A 21,890-nucleotide genomic window follows, 5' to 3' on the forward strand; every position below is an offset into this window, starting at 1 on the left:
TTTTTGTACCTATTCTCTTTAGATTGTGATGCTCATGATAATCATTTTTGTTAACTAAAATTACCATCTGTTTTATGTTACCTGTTTTAACTTATGAAAAAGAGAACATGTTAATTGTTCTAATAAATGTTCATAGGTTTGTCTCTCAAAAAAACACTCCGTTCATACAAAAAATGATAACATAAAGTTACATATTCAGTTGATTTTTAAATTGCAACTTAAGAGGTAATATCAAAGGTGACACTATTTACTTTTGTCTAGAAATGTCAGAACATAGTATGAAATATTACACAACTCTAGACCTATGAAGGAAAGGAAATTAATTTTATTGATTTCACAGGAGATCTAATTACAGTATAAACATTGTAGACTTACAGTAATGATACAGTGGCTAAAAACTGAAGTTTTAAATACAAATACGGATTGAAATACATATCTGTGTACTGCCTCCGTCTGTGATACTGTGGTTTATCTCCTACCTCTTGGACCACTTGTCTTTCACCTACGCTGGCTGCTCTTTCTGCCACGGTGTCTGCCCTAGGCCCTGTTTATATACTTTCCCTGCCGGTTTTATCTAAAATCATGGCTTGAGCTATTACCTCAGAGATGCCCAGCCCTCATCTCTCTCTAAAGGTCTCTCCCCCACTTCCAACTGTCACCGTGACACCTCTACCTAGATCGCTTGCAAGCAACTTAAAACCAGTTTCCTAAAGCTGTCTCTCTTCTTTCTTACTCACTACAGGATTTAATCAGTTGCCCTCCTCATTGTGCCTCCCTGCAATCTCTGCAGCTGACTCCACTTCTGAATTCCTTACACCAGTGCTTTTATTTTAGTTCAGCTCCTTGTTAAATACCCCCTGTCCTCCCAAATTCCATTCTCTCCCCCTCACTCCATTTAGCACTTTGCTGCTGGATTACTCATCATTAAGTTTAGTCTTAATGATGTCACTCCTCTGCTCAAAAACCTCTGGTGACCACCCCCTGCCTAAAATGTGTAACTCCCTTAGCCTATAGCCTACATAGTACTTCCATGTGACTCTACCATACAGCTTTCCAGTCTTTCTCATATCAGTTACTTTCACATATCCCATGCTCCTGCCAGACTTCTCAGGATTGTTCCTGTTCTCCCCCCATCTTGTAGTGAATGTCCCTCCTCTTCATTTCCATAAATACTATCTTTTCAAAGCTTTGCCTTTCATCATGCCAACCCAGAAGTAATCTCAGAATATTGGTAACATTTTTCACTTTTTATACTGAAATAGTTATTTAGTATGTTTTGCTTTTTTCTTTTTAGGCTTTAATAAGTTCCTTGAGAACAAGATACAAAAGTGAGGGGTTTTCTAATCCCTCATAATTCCAAGCACATGGGACTTCCCTGGTGGTCCAGTGGTTAAGAATCCACGCTTCCACTGTAGGGGGTGCGGGTTCGATCCCTAGTTGGGGAACTAAGGTCCCACATGCCGCACAGCACAGCCAAAGAAAAAAATTCCAAGCACAGTACTTTGCTGGGAACAGAGGATCAATAAATATATGCAAAATCAATAGGTTAACCCCAAAATAATTAATGTACTTTAATATAATTAGATTCAGCAGTGTTAAGAATGGGAAAAATGTAACAGTTGATTCCATTCTTACAAAATCTAATGTTTACTCCTACTTTCAAGTAAATAATAAATAACAAACTAAGCTTTTAAGGAACATTTCTTGTTGGTTTTTTAAATTCAATTTAGAGGATCGTTAATTATAAGATAGCTACTGTAAACTATAAAAATATTTCATAAGATTATTACATAATAAAATCACACCTTTTACCTACTAATTGCTCAGGGCTTTTATTTTTTTAATTAACCACTTTTTAAATTAATCTTTTCTTGACATTTTCCTGTCATTTATAAACTAGTCTAAATTTCTTTTTCAGAAAGCAGATGATAGAGAAAAACGACAAGAAGCCCATCGGTTTCATTTTGATGCTATGTGACTTGCCTTTAGTAGTGCATAATGGAACAGCTATTCACTTGATTAACTGAAATACTAAACTTGGCTTATAGAAAAAAACAGGCGATTTTATTATTTATAAATGATACATCCCTTGGTAATTATTGGAAAGTATTCAAATAAATATGGTCTGAATGTGTTACAAGGTCTTTTTTTAAAGCATTTTGTATACAATAATTTGGGTTCTTTTTTCAATTGTGCTGTACATTTTTGTTCCTTCGTGGAATGTGTTGCATGTACTAAGGTGTTTACGTATTTATAATCTTATTATAATAATGATAATGGAAAAAGACACGTGTAAATAAAAATATTTAAATGAGCAGGGTTTTTTGTTTTCCACTTGAATCCATCTTGTTTCTTATTCTAGTGATGCAAATTATACTTCTGTGAATGTATCAGAGATAAAGTTATTAACCATTCACCCTCATTATAGCATGTCAGGGGGTCTTTCGCTGATGGTATACAATATAGTGATTGGGTACTCTGGCTTTGGAATCGCAGTCAGACTTGCCTTAAACTCCTGGTTACATGACTTACAAGCTGTTTGAACTTGGCTAATTGCTTAAGCCTTAGTTTTCTTGTTTATAAACAGAGCTAATACACTACTCACTTGAGGTGTTGTGTACATTAAATGGGATGATGTACACAAAGTACCCAGCTTGGTGCCTAGCATAGAGTAAATTTTCAATAAGTGGTAGTTGTCATTATTTATTATTATTAAATAATTTTTTTACAGACTTCTACAACTAATTATCAAAATATATTTAGACTTGATAGGATTTTATTTTCAGGCATGTAGAAAGCATAGTCTTTGGACAACCTAAATTCATGGTGTTGACACTCTATATAAAGATTTATTGCTTGTTTATATTAACTGAAAATTATATCATAATACCCTCCAAGAATTAATATGCCCTAATAATTTTCATTTGAACACTGATTCTTACCATGTGGTAATGAAAAGCATTTGATTTCTTGAAAGGAAACTGCTGTAGATAGCATCTGGGAATGCAAATCTCAATCACATTTCTATTCTCAAAAGCTTGTAAGAGTCTATAATTTACATTCAGACTTCAATGCAAATTTTTGTGAACTTCCCCTTGCCAAAAAGTTACATGTAAGATTGGGAAAAAGTTTATGTATCAGTGCTAATAACTTCCTAATATGCAAATGGACATATGATAGCTATAAAACACAAAAACTTATCTGAAAGCAACTAATTTTGTTCTTCATGGTTTTTTTCCTTACAGTTCACTGAGAATGGCATGTGTATAAGTGGTTTACTTTGTGTATCTAAGCATGTTAATATGTCTTCTTAATAAATATTCTGTATTGAAACAAAGAATTTTGGTGAGTGTGTAAATAATTACTTTGGACCATGATAAACCTTAGAGGTTATGAAGTCTAAATCACAGATTTGGACAGAAGTGACTTGCCTATCAGGGCAAGATAGGCACTCCTGACTTTGGTATCCAGTTAAATTCATTTATCAACCTACAACGCTGTGCCAGGCACCATTCTACACTGTCCCTAAAGACAGGTAGGTTTAGTGTCGATCAACTGATAATAGCATGAGTTGTAAAACTCGCTTGTAGTCAGAGTCTACAAGGAATAGTGTTATAGGCAAATAAAATGTTAATGAGAACCAAAAATATTGGGTTAGCCAAAAAGTTCATTCCGGTTTTCCCTTAAGATGTTACAGAAAAATCTGAACGAAGTTTTTGGCTAACCCAATACAATCAGTGACTTTATACTGTGTTTCTGTATCTTGATACTAAACCTTCAATGCAACATGAATGTCATTCATTAAGGGGCAGCAGGTGAAAAATGTGTCACAACATTGAGAATCAAATACAGTTGACCCTTGAACAAAATGGGTTTGAACTGCACAAGTCCACTTATAAATGGGTTTTTTCAATAAATATGTACTATAGTAGTACACGGTTGGTTGAGTCCACAGATGCAGAATCTCGGATACAGAGGTCCAACAGGAAAGTTATACTCAGATTTTCGACTGCGCAGAAGGTCAGCACCCGCATTGTTCAAGGGCCAGCTGTACAAAGATCCTTATATTAATTTTGAATACTGTAGTGGAAAAAAGCACAAGACTTCGAGGTCAAACTAATCAGGATTCAGGGCCTAACTCTCCCATTTTGTGACTTTTTAGTCAGTCACTTTGCCTCTTTGAGCTCTGGTTTCTTCATCTGTAAAACAAGGATACTGAGTGATACCCTAAAAAACTATTTTGAGTCTTAAGTAGCAATATGTGCATAGAAAGTACTTGATAAATGCTGGTTCTTTTCTTCCCTCCCGTTTCCCATTGCAGTGACAAACAACTTAACATTTTGACTCTCTTCCACTGATCTTTACTTCTATAATCCTCCTCCTTTTGGTAACAAGGAGGAGTAATTAAGACTTAGTAACCATTTTGAAGATAACAATCACATACAGGCAAACCTCGTTTTATTGTGCTTCACTTTACTGCATTTCACAAATATTGCGTTTTTTACAAATTGAATGTTTGTGGCAACCCTGCATCTAGTAAGTCTATTGGTGCCATTTTTCCAACAGCATTTGCTCACTTCATGTCTCTGTGTCACATTTTGGTAATTCTTGTAATATTTCAAATTTTTAAATTATTATTATATTTGTTATAGTGACCTGTGATCAGTGATTTTTGATATTACTGTTGTAATTGGTTTTTTGTTTTGTGTTTTTTAATGTGTGTACATTGTCTTTAAAAAGACATAATGCTATTGCATAATGCTGTATTGTATAGACTACAATATAGTGTAAACATAACTTTTAGATACAGTGGGAAACCAAAAAAGTTTGTGAGACTCACTTTTTACCATGATATTTGCTTTATTTTGGTGGTCTGGAACCAAACCCACAATATCTCCAAGATATACCTATACTTGTAAACACAATAAATACATTGTTGTTAACACACCATTTACCTAGACTAGCCCTTTATATTTCTCCATCTACCAGCCAAAAAACTATATATTTTCAGAAACTTAATTCTCAAACTAGTTTCTCCTAGAAGGCCTCAGGTTCAAAGGTAACAACTTATAAACATACTTTTTATACCCTTCCCACCCTTGATAAGGAAAGGTAGGGACCTATTACAAGTAGCTATACCTAGAGATTCACCCTCAGATTAAGTATCAGTATAAATTTGTGAAGTGCTTCTCTACTAAAGGCGGTGGTTACTAAACCATCAAAGGTAAAAACAATCTTGGCATCATAGATGCAGCCTTTTCAAGCAGAGAAATCCTATTGCAAAATGTTTTGAGATATAGGAAAAATAAGATCACCAAGATTACTAAGATTAAGTAACTAAATAAATTTTAGTTATTACTAAAAATAAGATCACCAAGGTAAATTAAGATATCTTAGATTTATACAAGGGTCCAGTGAATTCATACGGTAATTGCAAAAAAATGAGCTTTATTCCATGTTTTAAAAAATAATTTTCCTCAACTTCCTTGGTGGTGCAGTGGTTAAGAATCCACCTGCCAATGCAGGGAACACTGGTTCGAGCCCTGGTCCAGGAAGATCACACATGCCATGGAGCAACTAAGCCCGTGCGCCACAACTACTGAGCCTGTGCCCTAGAGCCCATGAGCCACAACTACTGAGCCTGTGTGCCACAACTACTGAAGCCCACGGACCTAGAGCCCATGCTCCGCAGCAAGAGAAGCCACCACAATGAGAAGCCCATGCACCACGACAAAGAGCAACCCCCACTTGCTGCAACTAGAGAAAGCCTGCGCATAACAACAAAGACCCAATGCAGCCATCAATAAATAAATAAATACATTTTTTAATTTTAAAAAATAATTTTCCTTTTGTTCTTTAGAACATCTCTAAGAAAGGATAAAAGTCAGGAAATATTAATCTTTACAAATAGCTAGAACTACTACTTAAGAAACTCAAAAATTTGGACTGTGTCCAAGAGACCTTACTGAGGATTACGCTAGGATACTTAAGGCCAACTCCTCAGTATAAAAGTGAACTAAAGTTAACCAGCCCTTGTGATGACTTGCAGCCTAGCTTTACATCACCTAGCCAGTTATTTTAAAAGACTAATAAAATAGATAATAGATTAGGGGGTGCTCTTGATCAACACCTGTACAGAAGAAAGGAAGGAAGCAAGACTGGGCAGAGGCAGAAATCAAGTTGTGATGCATTCTTAACAGAATGCCTCTTACAACCCTACAGTGAGTTTTGAGATAGGATGACCTTTTCTATCTCCTAACCTGTCCTAAGTTAGGGTAAGAAGGCTGGGCCTTTACACCCCCACTTCATCAGTTATTGGCTATAGGCTGCCCCAAGAGCCTCTATCAAGAAAAACAAAACAGGCACAAATAACCAGTATCAGAAGTGAAAAAGGAGATATAACTACAGATAAAGTATACATTAAAACAAAAATAGGGGGCTTCCCTGGTGGCGCAGTGGTTGAGAGTCCGCCTGCCGATGCAGGGGATATGGGTTCGTGCCCCGGTCTGGGAAGATCCCACATGCCGCGGAGCGGCTGGGCCCGTGAGCCATGGCTGCTGAGCCTGCGCGTCCAGAGCCTGTGCTCCACAACGGGAGAGGCCACAACAGTGAGAGGCCCGCGTACCAAAAAAAAAAAAAAAAAAAAGATGTTAACAATTTTATACCAAGGAATTTGAAAGTTTAACAAAATAGACCAATTCCTATGAAGACATCACTAAAACAGATTCAAACAGAAAACCTCATTACTTCTCTGGTAGATGCTATAATGTCCAGATCCTCCTTCAAAAATAAAGGATTTATTATCCTAATTTCTGGGAGTTCCTTCAATAGTTGCCTGTCAGCCCCCTTTGGGGACTGCCTCAGCTAAAGAGAGCAGACTCAACTAAGTTCATTCCACTCCTCGACATAAAAATCCTAAATGTGTATAAACTAAATACATAAGGCAAAACAGACCTGTAAGGAGAAAGAGACACACTATGATTTAGGTTGGAAATGTCAACACTCTTCTACAGTGATTGATAGAAAAAGTGGAAAATCAGAAAACTTAGAGATGACCTGAAAAGCACTACCAATCAACTTAACCTAATGGATACTTATAAAACACTTCAACCAACAACAGCAAAACACAGAGTTGTCTTAAGTGCACGTGGAACATTCAGTAAAAGAGACATTTATCTGGGCTATAAAACAAACCTCACCAAATTTAAAAGAATAGAAATTATACAAAGATCCTCAGACTAAAACTGAACTAAACTTGAGAAAACACCCAAATATCTAGAAATTAATGCACTTTAAAATAACCATGGGACTAACGAGGAAGTCTCAAAGGAAATTTTAAAATACTTTTAACCAAATAAAAATAAAAATACAACATAAGTCTTCAGACTAAGATTGAACTAAACTAGAAACATACCTGGAAAATACCAAAACATTTGGAAATTAATTCACTTTAAAATAACCGTGGAGTCAATGAGGAAGTCTCAGAGGAAACTTAAAAAAATTTTAACCAAATAAAAATAAAATACAACATAAAATTTGTAGGAGACAGAGAAAGCAGTGCTTAAAGGGAAATGTATAGCATTAAATGCATATATTAACAAAGAAAAAAGATTTAAAATCAGTAACCTAAGTTTCCACCTTAATAAATTAGAAAAAAAAAGATTAAATTAAATCTAAAGCAAACAGAAGATAGAAGGAAATGATTAGAGCAGAAATCAATGAAATAAAAAGGTGGTTGTTTGAAAAGATCAATAATATTGCTACACCTTTGACCAGGAGAAAAAAGGAATAGACATAAATAACCAATATAATGAATGAAAGAGAAGACATCACTACTGACCCCACAGACATTAAAGACATAATAATAAAAAAAAATACTAGGAACTAGTATGCCCATGAATTCAATAAAGTAGATTAAATGGATCAATTCCTTAAAAGATATAAACTACCAAAACACACCCAAGCGGAAATCAATAAACACCATATCTATTTTTAAAAGTTACATTTTTATATTAAAAAACAAACCTTCCACAAAAGAAAACTCAGTGGAACACACGGTTTCACTGGCAAATTTTACAAATATCTAAGAAATAATACCTATTCTACACAGTATCTTGAAGAAAAGGAAGAGGAAGGAATATCTCACAACTCCTTTTATAAGGTCAATATTTCCCTAATGCCAAAAACAAAGACATTGCAAGAAAATAAAACTACAGGCCAATATCCCTCATGACACAGATACAAAAATCCTCAACAAAACATTAGCAAATTGTATGCAAAAATATATAAAAAGATAATATACCATTACCAAGTGTGTTTCATCCCAGAATGCAAAACTAGTTCACTATTTGAGGGGGGAAAAAAGCAATATAATTTATCATACTATTAAGTCAGAAAAACCATCTTATCCTTTCAATAGACACAGAAAAATAATTTGACGAAATCTAACATCCGCTCCTAATTTTAAAACAAAAACAACACCACCAAAAAAAACTAAGCAAACTATAAATAGAACTTCCTTAACCTAATAAAGGGCATTAATAAAAATAAAAAACTACAGCTAATATTGATACATACTTAATGATGAGAGACTGAATGATTTCCCCCACTGATAATTTTCAACATAGTACTGGAAAATTTTTTTTAGATCTGGGTTTTTTAAATTAATTAATTAATTAATTTTGGCTGCATTGGGTCTTTGTTGCTGCATGCAGGCTTTCTCTATAGTTGCGGTGAGCAAGGGCTACTCTTCATTGTGGTGCATGGGCTTCTCATTGCGGTGGCTTCTCTTCTTGCAGAGCACGGGCTCTAGGCATAGGGGCTTCAGTAGTTGTGGCTCGCGGGCTCTGGAGTGCAGGCTCAGTAGTTGTGGTGCATGGGCTTTGTTGCTCTGTGACATGTGGGATCTTCCCGGCCCCAGGCTCCAACCCGTGTCCCCTGCATTCAGGACAGGCGGATTCTTAACCACTGCACCACCAGGGAAACCCCTAGATCTGTTTTAATACAGGATCTTTTTTTAATTAAAAAATTTTTTTTTAATTTATTTTGGCTGCGTTGGTCTTCATTGCTGCACGCAGGCTCTCTCTAATTGCAGCGAGCAAAGGCTACTCTTTGTTGTGGTGCACAGGCTTCTCATTGCGGTGGTTTCTCTTGTGGCAGAGCACAGGCTCTAGGCACATGGGTTTCAGTAGTAGCAGCATGTGGGCTCAGTAGTTGTGGCACACGGGCCCTAGAGCACATGGGCTTCAGTAGTTGTGGCGCGTGGGCTCAGTAGTTGTGGCTCACGGGCTCTAGAGCGCAGGTTCAGTAGCTGTGGTGCACTGGCTTAGTTGCTCTGCAGCATGTGGGATCTTCCTGGACCGGGGATCAAACCCGTGTCCCCTGCATTGGCAGGCGGATTCTTAACCACTGCGCCACCAGGGAAATCCCTTTTTAAAAATTTTTTATTGAAATATAGTTGATTTACAATGTTGTGCTGGAAATCTTAATTAAAGTAATAACCCAAGAAAAGGAAATAAAAGGCATACAGATTAGAAAGGAAGAAATAAAACTATCCCTATTAGTACATGACATAATAGTCTAGAAAATCTATACACACACACAAAACTTCCTAGAACTAAGTGAATTCAGCAAGTTCAGCAGAATAAAAGGTGAACACAAAAAAATCAATCATATTTCTATATAAATGCAATGAGCAATTGGAAATTGAAATTTTTTTAAATACCACTTAAAATAGACCCCAAAAATGAATTTCTTACATATAAATACAACAAAGCATGCATAGGATCTGTATGCCAAAAACTATAAAATAGCGATGAAAGAAATAAAGGAAGACTTAAAAGTAAAGACACTGTGTTCATGGATTGGAAGATCCAATCTAGTAAAGATGTCAACACTCCCCAAAATGACCTATAGATTTAATAACATCCCTATCAAAATCCCAGCAGTATTTTTTGTGGACATAGACAAGATTATTAGAAAATTCATATGAAAGAGTAAAGGAACTAGAATAGCTTAAAATAATTTTGGAAAAGGTGGCAAAGTTGGAGGTCAAACTACCTGATTTTAAGACTTATTATAAAGCTATAATAATCAGGATAATGTGGTACTGGAAAAAGATAGACACATAGATCAATGGAACAAAATAGAAAGTCCAAAAATTATCCCACACAAATATAGCTATTTGATCTTTGACAAAAGTGTAAAAGTGATTCAGTGGAAGGTGGTCTTTGAGATAAATAGTGTTAAACTATTTGGTCATCCCTATGCAAAGAAAAAAATGAACCTTGACCTAAACCTCACACCTCATACAATAATTAATTCAAAATGGATCATAACCTTAAATGTAAAACATAAAACTATCAAATTTTTAGAAGGAAACATGAGAATATACTCATGAACTGGAGTAAGGCAAAGAGTTCTTAGAAATAATATCAAAAAATCTAAAAAAGATTTTAGATAAAAGAAAAAAATCTAAATTTAAAAACACTTTCTTTGCCAAAAACACTTTCAAGAGAATGAACAGACAAGCTACATATGCAATGGAAATCTTTGCAAATCACATATTCAACAATGGACTTATATCCAGAATGTATAAAGAACTCTCAAAACTAAACAGTAACCCAATTTAAAAGCGAGCAAGAACTTGGACACTTCACTAAAGAAGATATATGAATAGCAACTAAGCTCATGAAAAGTTCTCAACATCATTTGCCATTAGGGAAATGAATATTAAAACCATGAAAATATATCACTACACACCTATTACTGTTCCAATAAACTTGCATTTGTTTCGGTTTTAGTAAACAGGTTTAAACATAAACAGATCCTTCAAAATGGGATTTGGGCTTTTAAGAGAAAGATACCATATATGTTAGCAACATTATTCTAAAATATATAATTAGGACCTTTCTCAGTTTTTCACATTGAAATGAAAGTAACTGGATGACTAGAAATTTTCCTGATAAAGTTGAAATACTTAAGTACTGGTAGAAGGTAATATTTCTTAAAATTTTTCTTGCTTTGGAATTATACTAGGCAGAAATTTGGAAACAAGTTTAGGTGACATTGTTACTGAAAGGACCAGTTTTGACTCCCTGGAGACAAGTCTTCTTCAATATCATTAGCACAGGGATAATTTTGGTTCATGAGTGTATGGACTGAACTGTGTCCCTCCCCCCACAAATCCATACGTTGAAGCTCTAACCCACAATGTGACTGTGTTTGGAGATAGAGCCTTTAAGGATGTAATTAAGGTTAAATGAGATTATAAGAGTAGGACCTTAACACAATCTGACTAGTGTCCTTATAAGAAGAGGAAGAGACATGAGGAGTTTTTGGTGCACAGAGGAAGGGCCATGTGAAGACACAGCAAGAAGCTTGCCATCTGCAAGCCAGGAAGAGAGGTCTCGCCAGAAACCAATCCTATTGGCACCCTGATTTTGGACTTCTAGCCTCCAGAACTGTGAGAAAATAAATTTCTATCGTTTAAGCCATCCAGTCTGTGATATCTAGTTATGAGAACCCAGGCCAACTAATTCAATGAACTAATAAAAAATTTTAAAGTTTCCTCTTTTCCTTCCCTAAAAAAATCCCCACAGTTGTATGACACTGAAATCTTCATACACTGAGATCCTGTATGATTTTGCTTTTCACTAAACTTCGCCATCATTGTAGCCATATCTGCACACTGTAAGAAAAGCAGAATGAGACCCCTATTTTTTTTTTTACTACAAATAGATTTTCTAATATCAGTTTGGTTATGTGTCAATTCCTATATTTTCCTTAGTTATGTTATATCTCTGTATTAGTCTGCTCAAACTGCCATAACAAAATGTCATGGACTGGGTGACTGAAGCAACATTTATTTTCTCACAGTTCTGGAGGCTGGAAGTCCCTGATTAAGGCTTCAGCCAATGTGGTTTCTAGTGAGAGCACTCTTCCTAGCTTGCAGGCAGGTGCCTTCTCATCAGGTCCTCACACGGCATTTCCTTCATGCTTGTGCTTTCTGCTGTCTCTTGTTATAAGAAACTAATCCTATCAGGTCAGGGTCCCACCCTTATGACTTCATTTAACTTTAGAGGCCTCATCTCCAATACAGGCACACTAGGGGTTAAAACTTCAACACATGAATTTTGAGGGAAACATTCAGTCCGTAACAATCTCTAAACATAACCTGCCTTTCTAGGCTATCATTTAATAAAATGTTAGAACTCCCAAACTCCAGCAAAAAAGAGAGACAACAAAAATCTGTTTGGTACATAAACACTGAGATAAAATTCAGCATTTTTTAAGTAAGTCAATGCTCCACAACACCATTCAAGTGCTACAGAAGACTTGGTCAGAGAAAATGAAATGTAAACTACAGGAATGATCTGTGAGGAGTTGGAGAGAGAGGCTATACCTATGCCTGGAAGATCAGGCAGGGAACAATGAAAGCAGTCCTCAATCACCTGGGCACTGGCAGGTAATCTGGGAACAGACTGGATACTACTGGGTGGTCTTCCAGGGAAATAATATTTCAAATACAGAACTCCCCAGCTGAGAGAGATGCAAACTGCTTTTCTTTTGATTTAGTCAGCATATGGCCACACAGTAGTCTCAGCTATTATCTGTGCTTTACCACATTCCTTGGAAAATCTACTACAATTACACTAGTACATCCAAAAGATAGGTGTCTTAAAAGGGAGCCACAGAATGAACAGTCCCAATCCACTCCTTGGGAATCTACTCCCCAGCCAACATACTAGAGAAAAGACTTCTTAGGTTTCACCAAAATGGTACTACCATAAGAGGTACTAGGCTAAATGAAACAGTTCTTTGTATATACTTTGTCAGTACGGTTGCTCTAATCTCTCCCCTTTTACTGTATCAACTCAAGTGCCAGATTAATGTTTCCAGAACTCCATTGCTCCACTATTAAAAACTGCCTCTAGGGCTTCCCTGATGGCGCAGTGGTTGAGAGTCCGCCTGCCGATGCAGGGGACGCGGGTTCGTGCCCCGGTCCGGGAAGATCCCACATGCCGCGGAGCGGCTGGGCCCGTGAGCCATGGCCGCTGAGCCTGCGCGTCTGGAGCCTGTGCTCCACAACGGGAGAGGCCACAGCAGTGAGAGGCCCGTGTACCGCAAAAAAACAAACAAAAAAAACTGCCTCTAGCCTCCTGAGTCAAGTACAAACTCCTTCGCCTAGCAAGCAAGCAAGAATCTCCATAGTCAAAACCCACCATATTCAACTTTATCTTCACTACCAGGCACAACACTTGCCCCAAATGTGAGGCTCACCCCTGCTCCTTGCCTGATGTGAAAGCTCTTCTCCTCTCTCCTCTCCACTTGGCATCCACAGCCTTTTCATTCTTTGTGTGTCACCTCCTTCATGAAGCATTCTCCGATGACATCATATACACATGGATTCTTCCTTCAGTCAACGATTATGCATTAAGAACCATTATTCCAGAAGCTGAGAGGGCTCCTTCCTCCCAATTCTTTTTGTCCACCATTGTCTGTGACTTAGATTTAATAATGATAATACTGTCCTGGTCTCCCAATAAGTCACTTTATTATATCTGTGGAAAAGCCTCTTAAACGTTTTATTTACTAGTTGGTTCTCGTGTGCAATCTCAATTTAACTGTAGGTTATTTTCCTCATACACATCTCGTATACCTTCCACAGCACATGGTAAAGGGCTAAATACCTTAATATTATTTGATGTTAAATATGTTTTCACTTGCAAACCTTGTTAATACTTACTTTTGGAGGGATAGAAGGAAAGAGATATTTTCAGTTGCTGCAAATTGTCCTTAACTTTTTTAGACAAATATTTATGGAGTTCCTAGTATGTGTCAGATACAGGCATAAATATTCTGTTATGATAGGGCCTTAATCACGGATATTTCCCCAGCACCTATCACTGTTTTCTGCACATAATTAATGCTCAATAAGTATGTGTTGAGGGGATATATGAATGTAGCCTCCTTGCCCTCAAGCAACTTATATTTTAATAGAGTGGGGGTAAATGAGATACAGGTGATGAACAAATAAACAAGTAGATAGGCAAGGTGATTTCAGAGCGTGATAATCACTATGGAGAAAATAAAACAGAATACCACATACTATGCAGTTGTTTGCAAATTTGGAGATTTGCTATCAGCGGAGTCAGGCGACCCAATCAGCATGGCTTGGTGGTAAAGAGGGCAGTCTCTGGAGGCAGATTTCTTGGGTTTACAGCCGTGCCTCCCTCTTTCGCTGCGTGGCTCTGGACAAATGACTTAACCTTCCCGGCCTCCTTTTTCCCATCCTCCAACAGTACCTATCCTGCAGGAAGTGAATCGAGGATTACAGAATTGATATAGAAAGTGTTTGTTGCTGTGCCTGGCAATCTGGGAAGCGGCGTATATGTTAGTAATCATTACCGTTAGGTTAACTCCCTTGGCGCTAAACAGACCCGCTCTGTCCTGAGCCCCGCCCAGATCCGCGCCCCCTGCCGAGGCAGGTAGTAAAGAAGGGCTGAGCAGAGCGGAGTTTTGACCTTGAATTGAGGTCTTAAGAGGCTATGGGATCGGTGCCCCCCTTCCGTCTACGAGGGCGGACGGAGGTGGGCAGGCGGACTAGGGCCGCCGAACCGGGTGGGCGGCGGGCCCCAGCCCTCCCTCGGGCGGCAGGCCTCGAGGGCTCGGACCCGCTCACCCCGCGGCCCGGGGCTGCGAGGCGTAGACCGGTCCCTCCCTCTGCGCCGGCCTCTCGGAGCGCGGGCGAGAGGGTGGTGCCCCGAACCTTCTCGCCCCGCCCCCAACACAACGGTCGCCAGCGGGGAGCACCGCCCACCCAGGGTGCGAGGCCGCGGGCGGGCTCGCCAGGCGATTGGCCGGGAGGGTTGCGAGGGGCACGCGGGCGGGGGCGCGGGGCGGGCACATACGCGCCGGCGGTGCGGCCGGCACGCGGCGCTAACGCTCTCTGCTTAAATGAGCGTGGGCTCGCCGCGCCCGCCACTTCAGCGGGGCCTGCGCCGCGGCCGCAGGCGGACGGGCCCGCGTAGGTCCGGTCCCTTGCATCCGCGCTCCCCGGCAGCGAGGCGGTCAATGGGACGGAGTGCCGCGGAGCAGGAGGCGGCGCCCGTCGGGGGGCTGGGACAGCGCGAGAGCCCGCCAGGAGGCTCGGGCATGGCGGGCCGCAGGACCTGAGTCCTACCCTGCGGGTAGCAACCTGGTGGCGGGCGATGGGGACGGAGCGGGGCTGCTGCCGCGCTGAGCCGTAAGCGCCGCGCTTCCTCCGCCGCCGCCTCTTCGTCGCCGCCTCGGCCCCTCGCGAAGAGCCGGGCAGCTCGGGAACATGGCCCTGGAGCAGCTCTGCTCGGTCCTCAAAGGTAAGCGCCCAGAGCTGCGGACGGCGCCCCCTGCGGGCGAAGCCGGCGTCTTCGTGTCCCTGCCCGGCGCCGGGCGTCCGACGCGCCCCTTTGTCTGGCGCGAGCGGATCGCGGAGCCCCCGCTCCAGCCGGGATCGACTCGCTCCCCGAGCGCTTCTCCCCAGCCTTCTGCGTGCCGTGGCGGGGGAACCGGGGAGCTCAACGGGACACGGCGGCTCGGCCGGCCCTCCGAGCTGTGCCCTCGCGCCTCTTCCTCGGAATTCCGCACATCGCTTTGCAAAGTTGTGGGGTTTGTGTGAGTGGAGCGTAGGCCGCTCTTTTTCAGCATTAGTAACAAAGTCATTCCGAGCAAACAATAAAAACACCAGCTGAGGCGTCGCGGAGCTGTTCTTGAAAAGCCCCGCGGTGGCCCGCCGGCCGGGTCCCACCTGCTGCGGCCGCGGAGGCTGCGGCACCACTGCGGGCGCCGCTGCTCGGGGCTGTGCCTTGGCGCTTCCCGGGACCTCAGGATACCCTGCCGCCGGTGTCTGGTTCTTTATGATTTGTTGAACCGGGAATTAAAACAGTCGGCTTGCCAAGTACACAAAGCTTGCATTTTCCAGGAGGTGTTAATTTTAGATTAAAATTTATATACATAGATAATTAAGATGGTGATACAAAGTTGTTTCTGAAAATCGGACTGAATAAATCCTGTTTTCGGTCCTCGGAGGAAAATCACCACACCAATAAAGGGCTTCCCTTTTCCGCTACTGACTTCGATTGAAAACTGAATAGCTGTGTATTTGTAATGTTATGAAATATTCCCGTTTTTAAATATTGGGTAAGGAGTTAAGGCATTGATTAGCGCTTTTCATTGCATCTTGATATTTGTACAGTGAAAAATGTTGGGTTTTTTCCCACTCCATATTAACACTTTTCAAATTTGTTTTACTGGAAAATTCTGTATAATTTTGCTTTAAATTTTAATTGCACAAATTATCTACTGTTCAGATATTCCTAAATTCATAACTGAGATTTCAGCAATTTAACTACCCACTGTATACTTATATGTACAGTTTGTACTAAGGTAATCTAAGACTTTCTATCTGGTGATTGTTTCGCAGTCACCCCATAAATTATTAATGATTTCCTCATTGTATTAAAATTTTATATCTCTGAAATCAATTTCTGTAGTCTTTCCTTTCTGTAACTCTCAATTTATATCGCCATTCCTTGGAAATTAAGATTTTGTTTTACTTTTTCAAAATAAATTCTATGCATAGCAGGGTTTCTGATAGTGCTCCTTATCTGAATTGCTTCGTTGTCCTCTTTGCCTCAGGGTGTTCAATAATAATGACATTCCATCTGAGTAGCCCCCTCTGGGGAGAAATCACGTAGATCTATTATACAGCTTTACCTGCAGAACTTGAAACTGAGCTGGATAGGACGGAATCTCTGATACTCCTGGAACGGTGAAGGGTTTTGCAGCTTTTCTGCCTTTGCCTTTGTCGTTGGTACACACTGCCCTCTCTGGCCACCGTGGTGAAGAATTTAGTTGTTGCACCTTTCAGGAAAGGATTCTGTGGTTGATGGCAGAGAGCTACAGTGAAAACAATGTAGTATCTGGCTTTTCTTTTTTTAATTTTACCCAACCTACACTATTTTTACATGCTGGTGTATTTTTAAAGCTCAAGCGAACTTGTTGCTGTTAAGCTTACTAGAGAGAAAGCCAGCTATTTTTAAGTCTTCTAAAGTTTATGTATATGTGCTTATAAATATGGGGAATTGGTCTGGAAAGATTCAAGAAATTAACAAAAGTTGATTCTGAGAAAGGGATCTGGGAGACTGAGAAACAAGAGTAAAGGGAAGACTTCTGTTTCACTGCACACCCATTTGTATCACTTGATTTTTTTTAAAACCAAATGCATTTGTTACCTACATAAACATTGGCATCTTTAATTTTTTAAAATTACCTTTTAAAAAATATTGGCTTTTCCCAGTGCTACCATTCATTGTGTCCACCAGTGCATGAAAAAGTAGCCCTTAAATATCCTGTAAGGTGTAAATTGTTTCAACATTGAAGAGGTTCTTATCAGAAGCAGTTATTTAACATTTACATAATTATGGATATTACCTACCAAAAGCCTTCTTTGGAATATTATGGTCAGTTGCTACTAAAACAAATCAGCTATAATGACTGTGTGAAATTTTAAGTAGAAGGTAACTTTAAGATGCCATTGATTCTTTGTTTTACTTCCAGCAGTGAGAACAAAAGGATAACTCTGCTGGGCTTTTAAACTTTTCATATATTGTTAAATCTGAATAATTCACTTTTAACTGTTTATGATCACTCCAGGTCTTATAAAATTTGATTTGCCTTCTATCAAAGTTAAGTATCATAGACACATGAAAATATTACATTAGTTTTATAAACCCGTTTTTCACTGTTCGTATTCATTCTGCACACTTGCTTCAGGAGAATCCTATTAGACGCAGTTACATTTAAATCTGTATAAACTGTGGTTAAATTTATGGTGTTACAGTGCATAACAATCCTTTGGCACTATATTTTAAAAATCTTATCTGAGACTGTGACAAATATTAACTCCTGTCCTTCATCCTTAAGCCTCTTACAAGAAATTAAACCATACAGAAATAAGTACCATAATGAGAAGTTATCCCTTTAATAGGGAAGTTTTTAAACATAGCCTTGGGAAAAATTAACTTTTTGACTTTTTCCCCCGAGTTGGAGAAAATATTTTAATACTGACAGTTGGAAAGTTATCTGTGTTTTGAAACTAAACTCACGTTTTAGGAAAAACATGCAGCCCTGTAATACACGTACATGTGCATTACAAAACAAGTTCAAATCAAAGCCATTTTCAGTCCTTTTAGGAATAAGATAGAAAAAATAAACTATAAGTAAAGTTCATATCTAAAATTCTAAAAACTAATCCAAGTTCTGCTCTTGGTTACTACCCATTCAGCACAATCTCCTGTCATTTTAAAATTTATGATCCTGCAGAGTAATTTTTTTTTTTTTTTTTTTTGCCTGCGGCATGCGGGATCTTAGTTCCCTGACCAGGGATCGAACCCATGCCCCCTGCATTGGGAGCGTGGAGTCTTAACCACTGGACCTCCAGGGAAGTCCCTGTTGGTTTTGGGTTTTTTTTTAATGTGTCCCTGGGACCCTTTGAGATCCTAGTTATTGTGGTGTTTGAGCTAGAAAGGGGAATCCTAAAAGGTGATCTAATCCAGTGGGTTTCCAAACTTCCCTTAACAGAACTCCCTCAGAGGAACTCTTATGAGTGGGTACTTAAAAACTAAACAAAGAACAGATAAGAACAAGGTTGCTCTGATTGCTGAGGGCCCTCACCCTCTCAGTTGCTCATCAGAGTGGCCCCCAAAGAACTAACACTTTTTAGCATCTTCACAAAATTACAGGGTGTACTAATCTGAAAGTTCAATTCGTCCTAGTCAAAATGACATTAAAACATGTTGGTTTAAATATGCCTAGAGTAATATATTGGAAATTATAGCCTTAGCGGGTGAGAAGATATCAAATACTCTTCAAAATGTGACCTGGTTGTGTTAAAGTCTGATGGTAGTTGTTGTGGATGTCTGAGGATTCCTGTATAATTAGAGCATACAAAACTGCCACCTCAAGAGCATTTGACTAACAAGAAGGTTGTCACATTCTGCAGGAAAGAGAAAGCACTTCTGCAGTTACTCTTTCTTATAAGTGATTGGCAATGTGATTAGCACGTGGAGGGTGGAGTGATCCCAAAGTTCACCAAGATCCATCTCCTTTCTTAACTACAAAGTAAAATTGAGTTTGATTAAGTTAGGGTACTTTTCTGTTCTTTGGAACGTAGCTAATGGAAAACAGTTACTACTACTTCGAGTAGTATATGGACTCTAATTGAACTCCATCTTGCTTTCATTATAGAAAATAGGAGCAGGGAGACCAGTTAGGAGGTTCTTAAATTATGGAGGCTCATGATAGGTTTACCAAACCTTATGTTTACTGCTTAGATGCTAAAAATAGGAAAGCTTAGAAAGAGGTACATTGAATTACTAACAAAAGTAAATTGAGTCAGCTTGAGAAAAGTAAGAGTAGTAGCATATCTGAAAAGGAAAAAAAAATCAATTCTTTTTCTGTCCCCTGATTTATGCTCAAATAAGCTGGGTCATCTCTGTGCCTGCTGTTAACCAAGACGTGTGCTTGTTAATTTGTTAGTGGGGCTCTGTACTATACGTTATAGTTACAAAGAAAATATAATCAGGATTTTGCTTAGTCACTTCATGTATTCATCTAATTTTTGTTGAGTGCTATTATGGACCAGCCAGTCTTCTAGTCGCTAGAGATGCATCAGTGGATCAGAGAGACAAGTCCCTCTTTCTAGTAGGAAGAGACAGATAATAAGCAAGAAAATAGCAGGTAATATAAGTAATAATTAAAAGATTATTTGTATAATAAAACAGGATGAAGAAGAGCTTCTTTAGCAGTCAGAGAGGCCTCAGAAGGCCTGAATAACAGGAAGGAACCAGCCATGCAGAGAGAGTCTAGGCAGAAGGAATAACTAGTCCCTACGGCTAGAATTAGCTTGGTGTGTTGAAGTAATGGGAAGAAGACCTGTGTAGCCATAGACGGTCAGGTGCCACATCACATAGGAACTCTGAAGTCAGAATAAGGAGTATGGATTTATTCTAGATGTAATGGGACTCTGTTGGAAGATTTTATGAAAGGCTGTGATGTGATCTGATTTATGTTTTGAAAGGATCTCTGGCTGCTGGAGACAGAGTAGGCTATAGGGGACTGCGGCAGAAATAGCCAGTTTCCTTCCAGTATCCATTTTACCTTTCAGTGATTCTCTGAATTTTAACTAAGCACCAATCACCCAAAATAAATACTAGATTTTCCAGCTTTCCTTAGGATTAAGTGTGGCCGTGTGACTAAATAAGTCTGACCAGTTAGATGTGGGTTCAACTTTGGGGAAGTGATGGTGTATCTGTTTGTTCAGTTAAAATTTTTATTTTGAGATCATTGTGGATTCTGGGCAAATGTTTTTAAAGGAAGGAGGAATGCCCTGTGTCATTTCTTCATTCTTGCTGACTGTAATGCAGACATGGTAGCTGTAAAGAAGATATGCAACCTGGCACTCTAGCATCTATATTGGACCATAAGATGACCCTGGAAATGAAAGTCATGCACAACTGAGCAATAAGACAGAAGGAGCTTAGGTCCCTAGTAATGGTATAGCCTCCACTCTAGCCCTTGACTACTTAGCTGCACAGTTTGTTTACTTGACAGAGAAATATACTCTATCTTGTTTAAACTACCAGTTTGGGTTTTTTATTACTCATGCCAAACCTTATGCTAACATAATAGGAGTGTGCGAAATCAGTGAAAGAAACAAAACCATACAGAGATAGAGAGCTAGTGAATAGTTACAGAAGTGAAAAGTATGAATGCTGTCTAATAAAATTAATCTTGGGAGAGTTCCTAGAAAAAGCAGGTTTTTAACAGTGTGAACGTTATTTTGTAGAAGCAGCGGGAGGTCCGTGGCAAGTGCAGATGTTCAGAAACAAGAGGTATTTGTAGGGACGTTATGAGAATACACACACATATACATACATGTATGTAGTAGAGCATTCACCAACATTTCCAAAATCAACTCAGCAACTCCTTGTGCCCACCCTCTGCCCCGCCCCATCCATCTTGGCCCACACTTGCTCCTACTGTCACCAAAGGAGAAAACAGGCAACTTCTTTCTATTTCTTTCAGTGTACTGTCACTCTCCTGTTGGCAGTGGTCTTCAAAGTGTTGTGCCAGGGCCAACAGCTTCAGCATCACTAGGGAATTTGTTAAAATGCAAGTTTTCAAGCCCCACCCCAGACCTACTGGATCAAAATCTCTGGAAGCAACCCCCCGCTCCAAGTCTGTTTTAATAAGCCCTCCAGATGAACATGATGCACACTAAAGTTTGAGAACTACTGTCCCAATGATTCATTTCTCAAATCTGGAAGAACTGCTGAGTAGGATTTGTACATTTTTAAGCCTTGATATATATTACCAGATTAACCTCCCAAAAGCTGTGCCAGTTTACAATCCAGTGGCAGAATAAGTCAGTTTCCTATATCCTGACCAACACTAGAATCTACATTTTTTTTAATATTAGTAAGGCAGAATTTCTGCATTTTGGGGGCACATTTTCCTGGTGGCATAATCTTTTATCCCATCTGTTTGTAGTTTTTATTTATGTTCCTGTCTTTTGTAAATGAAGGTGTTCTCCCAAAAGTATAAATATAATTCATCTTTTTTTCAATCTGCTATTTATTTTCCTACTTATTGATAGCTTGAAGTAGGGACCTACTTTTTTTTTCTAAATAATTAACAAGTTATCCCAGAACCATTTATTAAAACTGTCTTCTCACCAAGTGTTTCAAATATCACATATATTTTAATAAATTCTGGGATATGTATGTCTGTTTCTGAGCTTTTTCTTATCTAAAGGCCCCTTGAGAATAAGGACCATGTCTTCTTGGTTC

At 39.2% G+C, this 21,890-nt stretch overlaps 2 protein-coding genes across 3 annotated transcripts in view; both read left to right on the forward strand.

Moving 5' to 3' along the window:
* Positions 1 to 3,340, forward strand: part of ITFG1 (integrin alpha FG-GAP repeat containing 1) — a 252,668-nt gene extending 249,328 nt beyond the window's left edge. Inside the window, exon 18 of the mRNA XM_081215340.1 lies at positions 1,919 to 3,340. Within this exon, the coding sequence (XP_081071466.1) occupies positions 1,919 to 1,978 (60 nt within the window). The 3' untranslated portion in view covers positions 1,979 to 3,340. The remainder of the gene's footprint in view (positions 1 to 1,918) is intronic.
* An 11,985-nt stretch (positions 3,341 to 15,325) lies between these two features.
* Positions 15,326 to 21,890, forward strand: part of NETO2 (neuropilin and tolloid like 2) — a gene marked incomplete at both ends in the record, with an annotated part of 80,170 nt that continues 73,605 nt past the window's right edge. For both annotated transcript variants that reach the window (XM_081215769.1, XM_081215770.1), the window contains one exon: positions 15,326 to 15,359. In XM_081215769.1, the coding sequence (XP_081071895.1) occupies positions 15,326 to 15,359 (34 nt within the window). The remainder of the gene's footprint in view (positions 15,360 to 21,890) is intronic.

Source organism: Mesoplodon bidens (genome assembly GCF_964165515.1).
Source record: "Mesoplodon bidens genome assembly, chromosome: 18".
Classification (NCBI taxonomy): Eukaryota; Metazoa; Chordata; class Mammalia; order Artiodactyla; family Ziphiidae; genus Mesoplodon; species Mesoplodon bidens.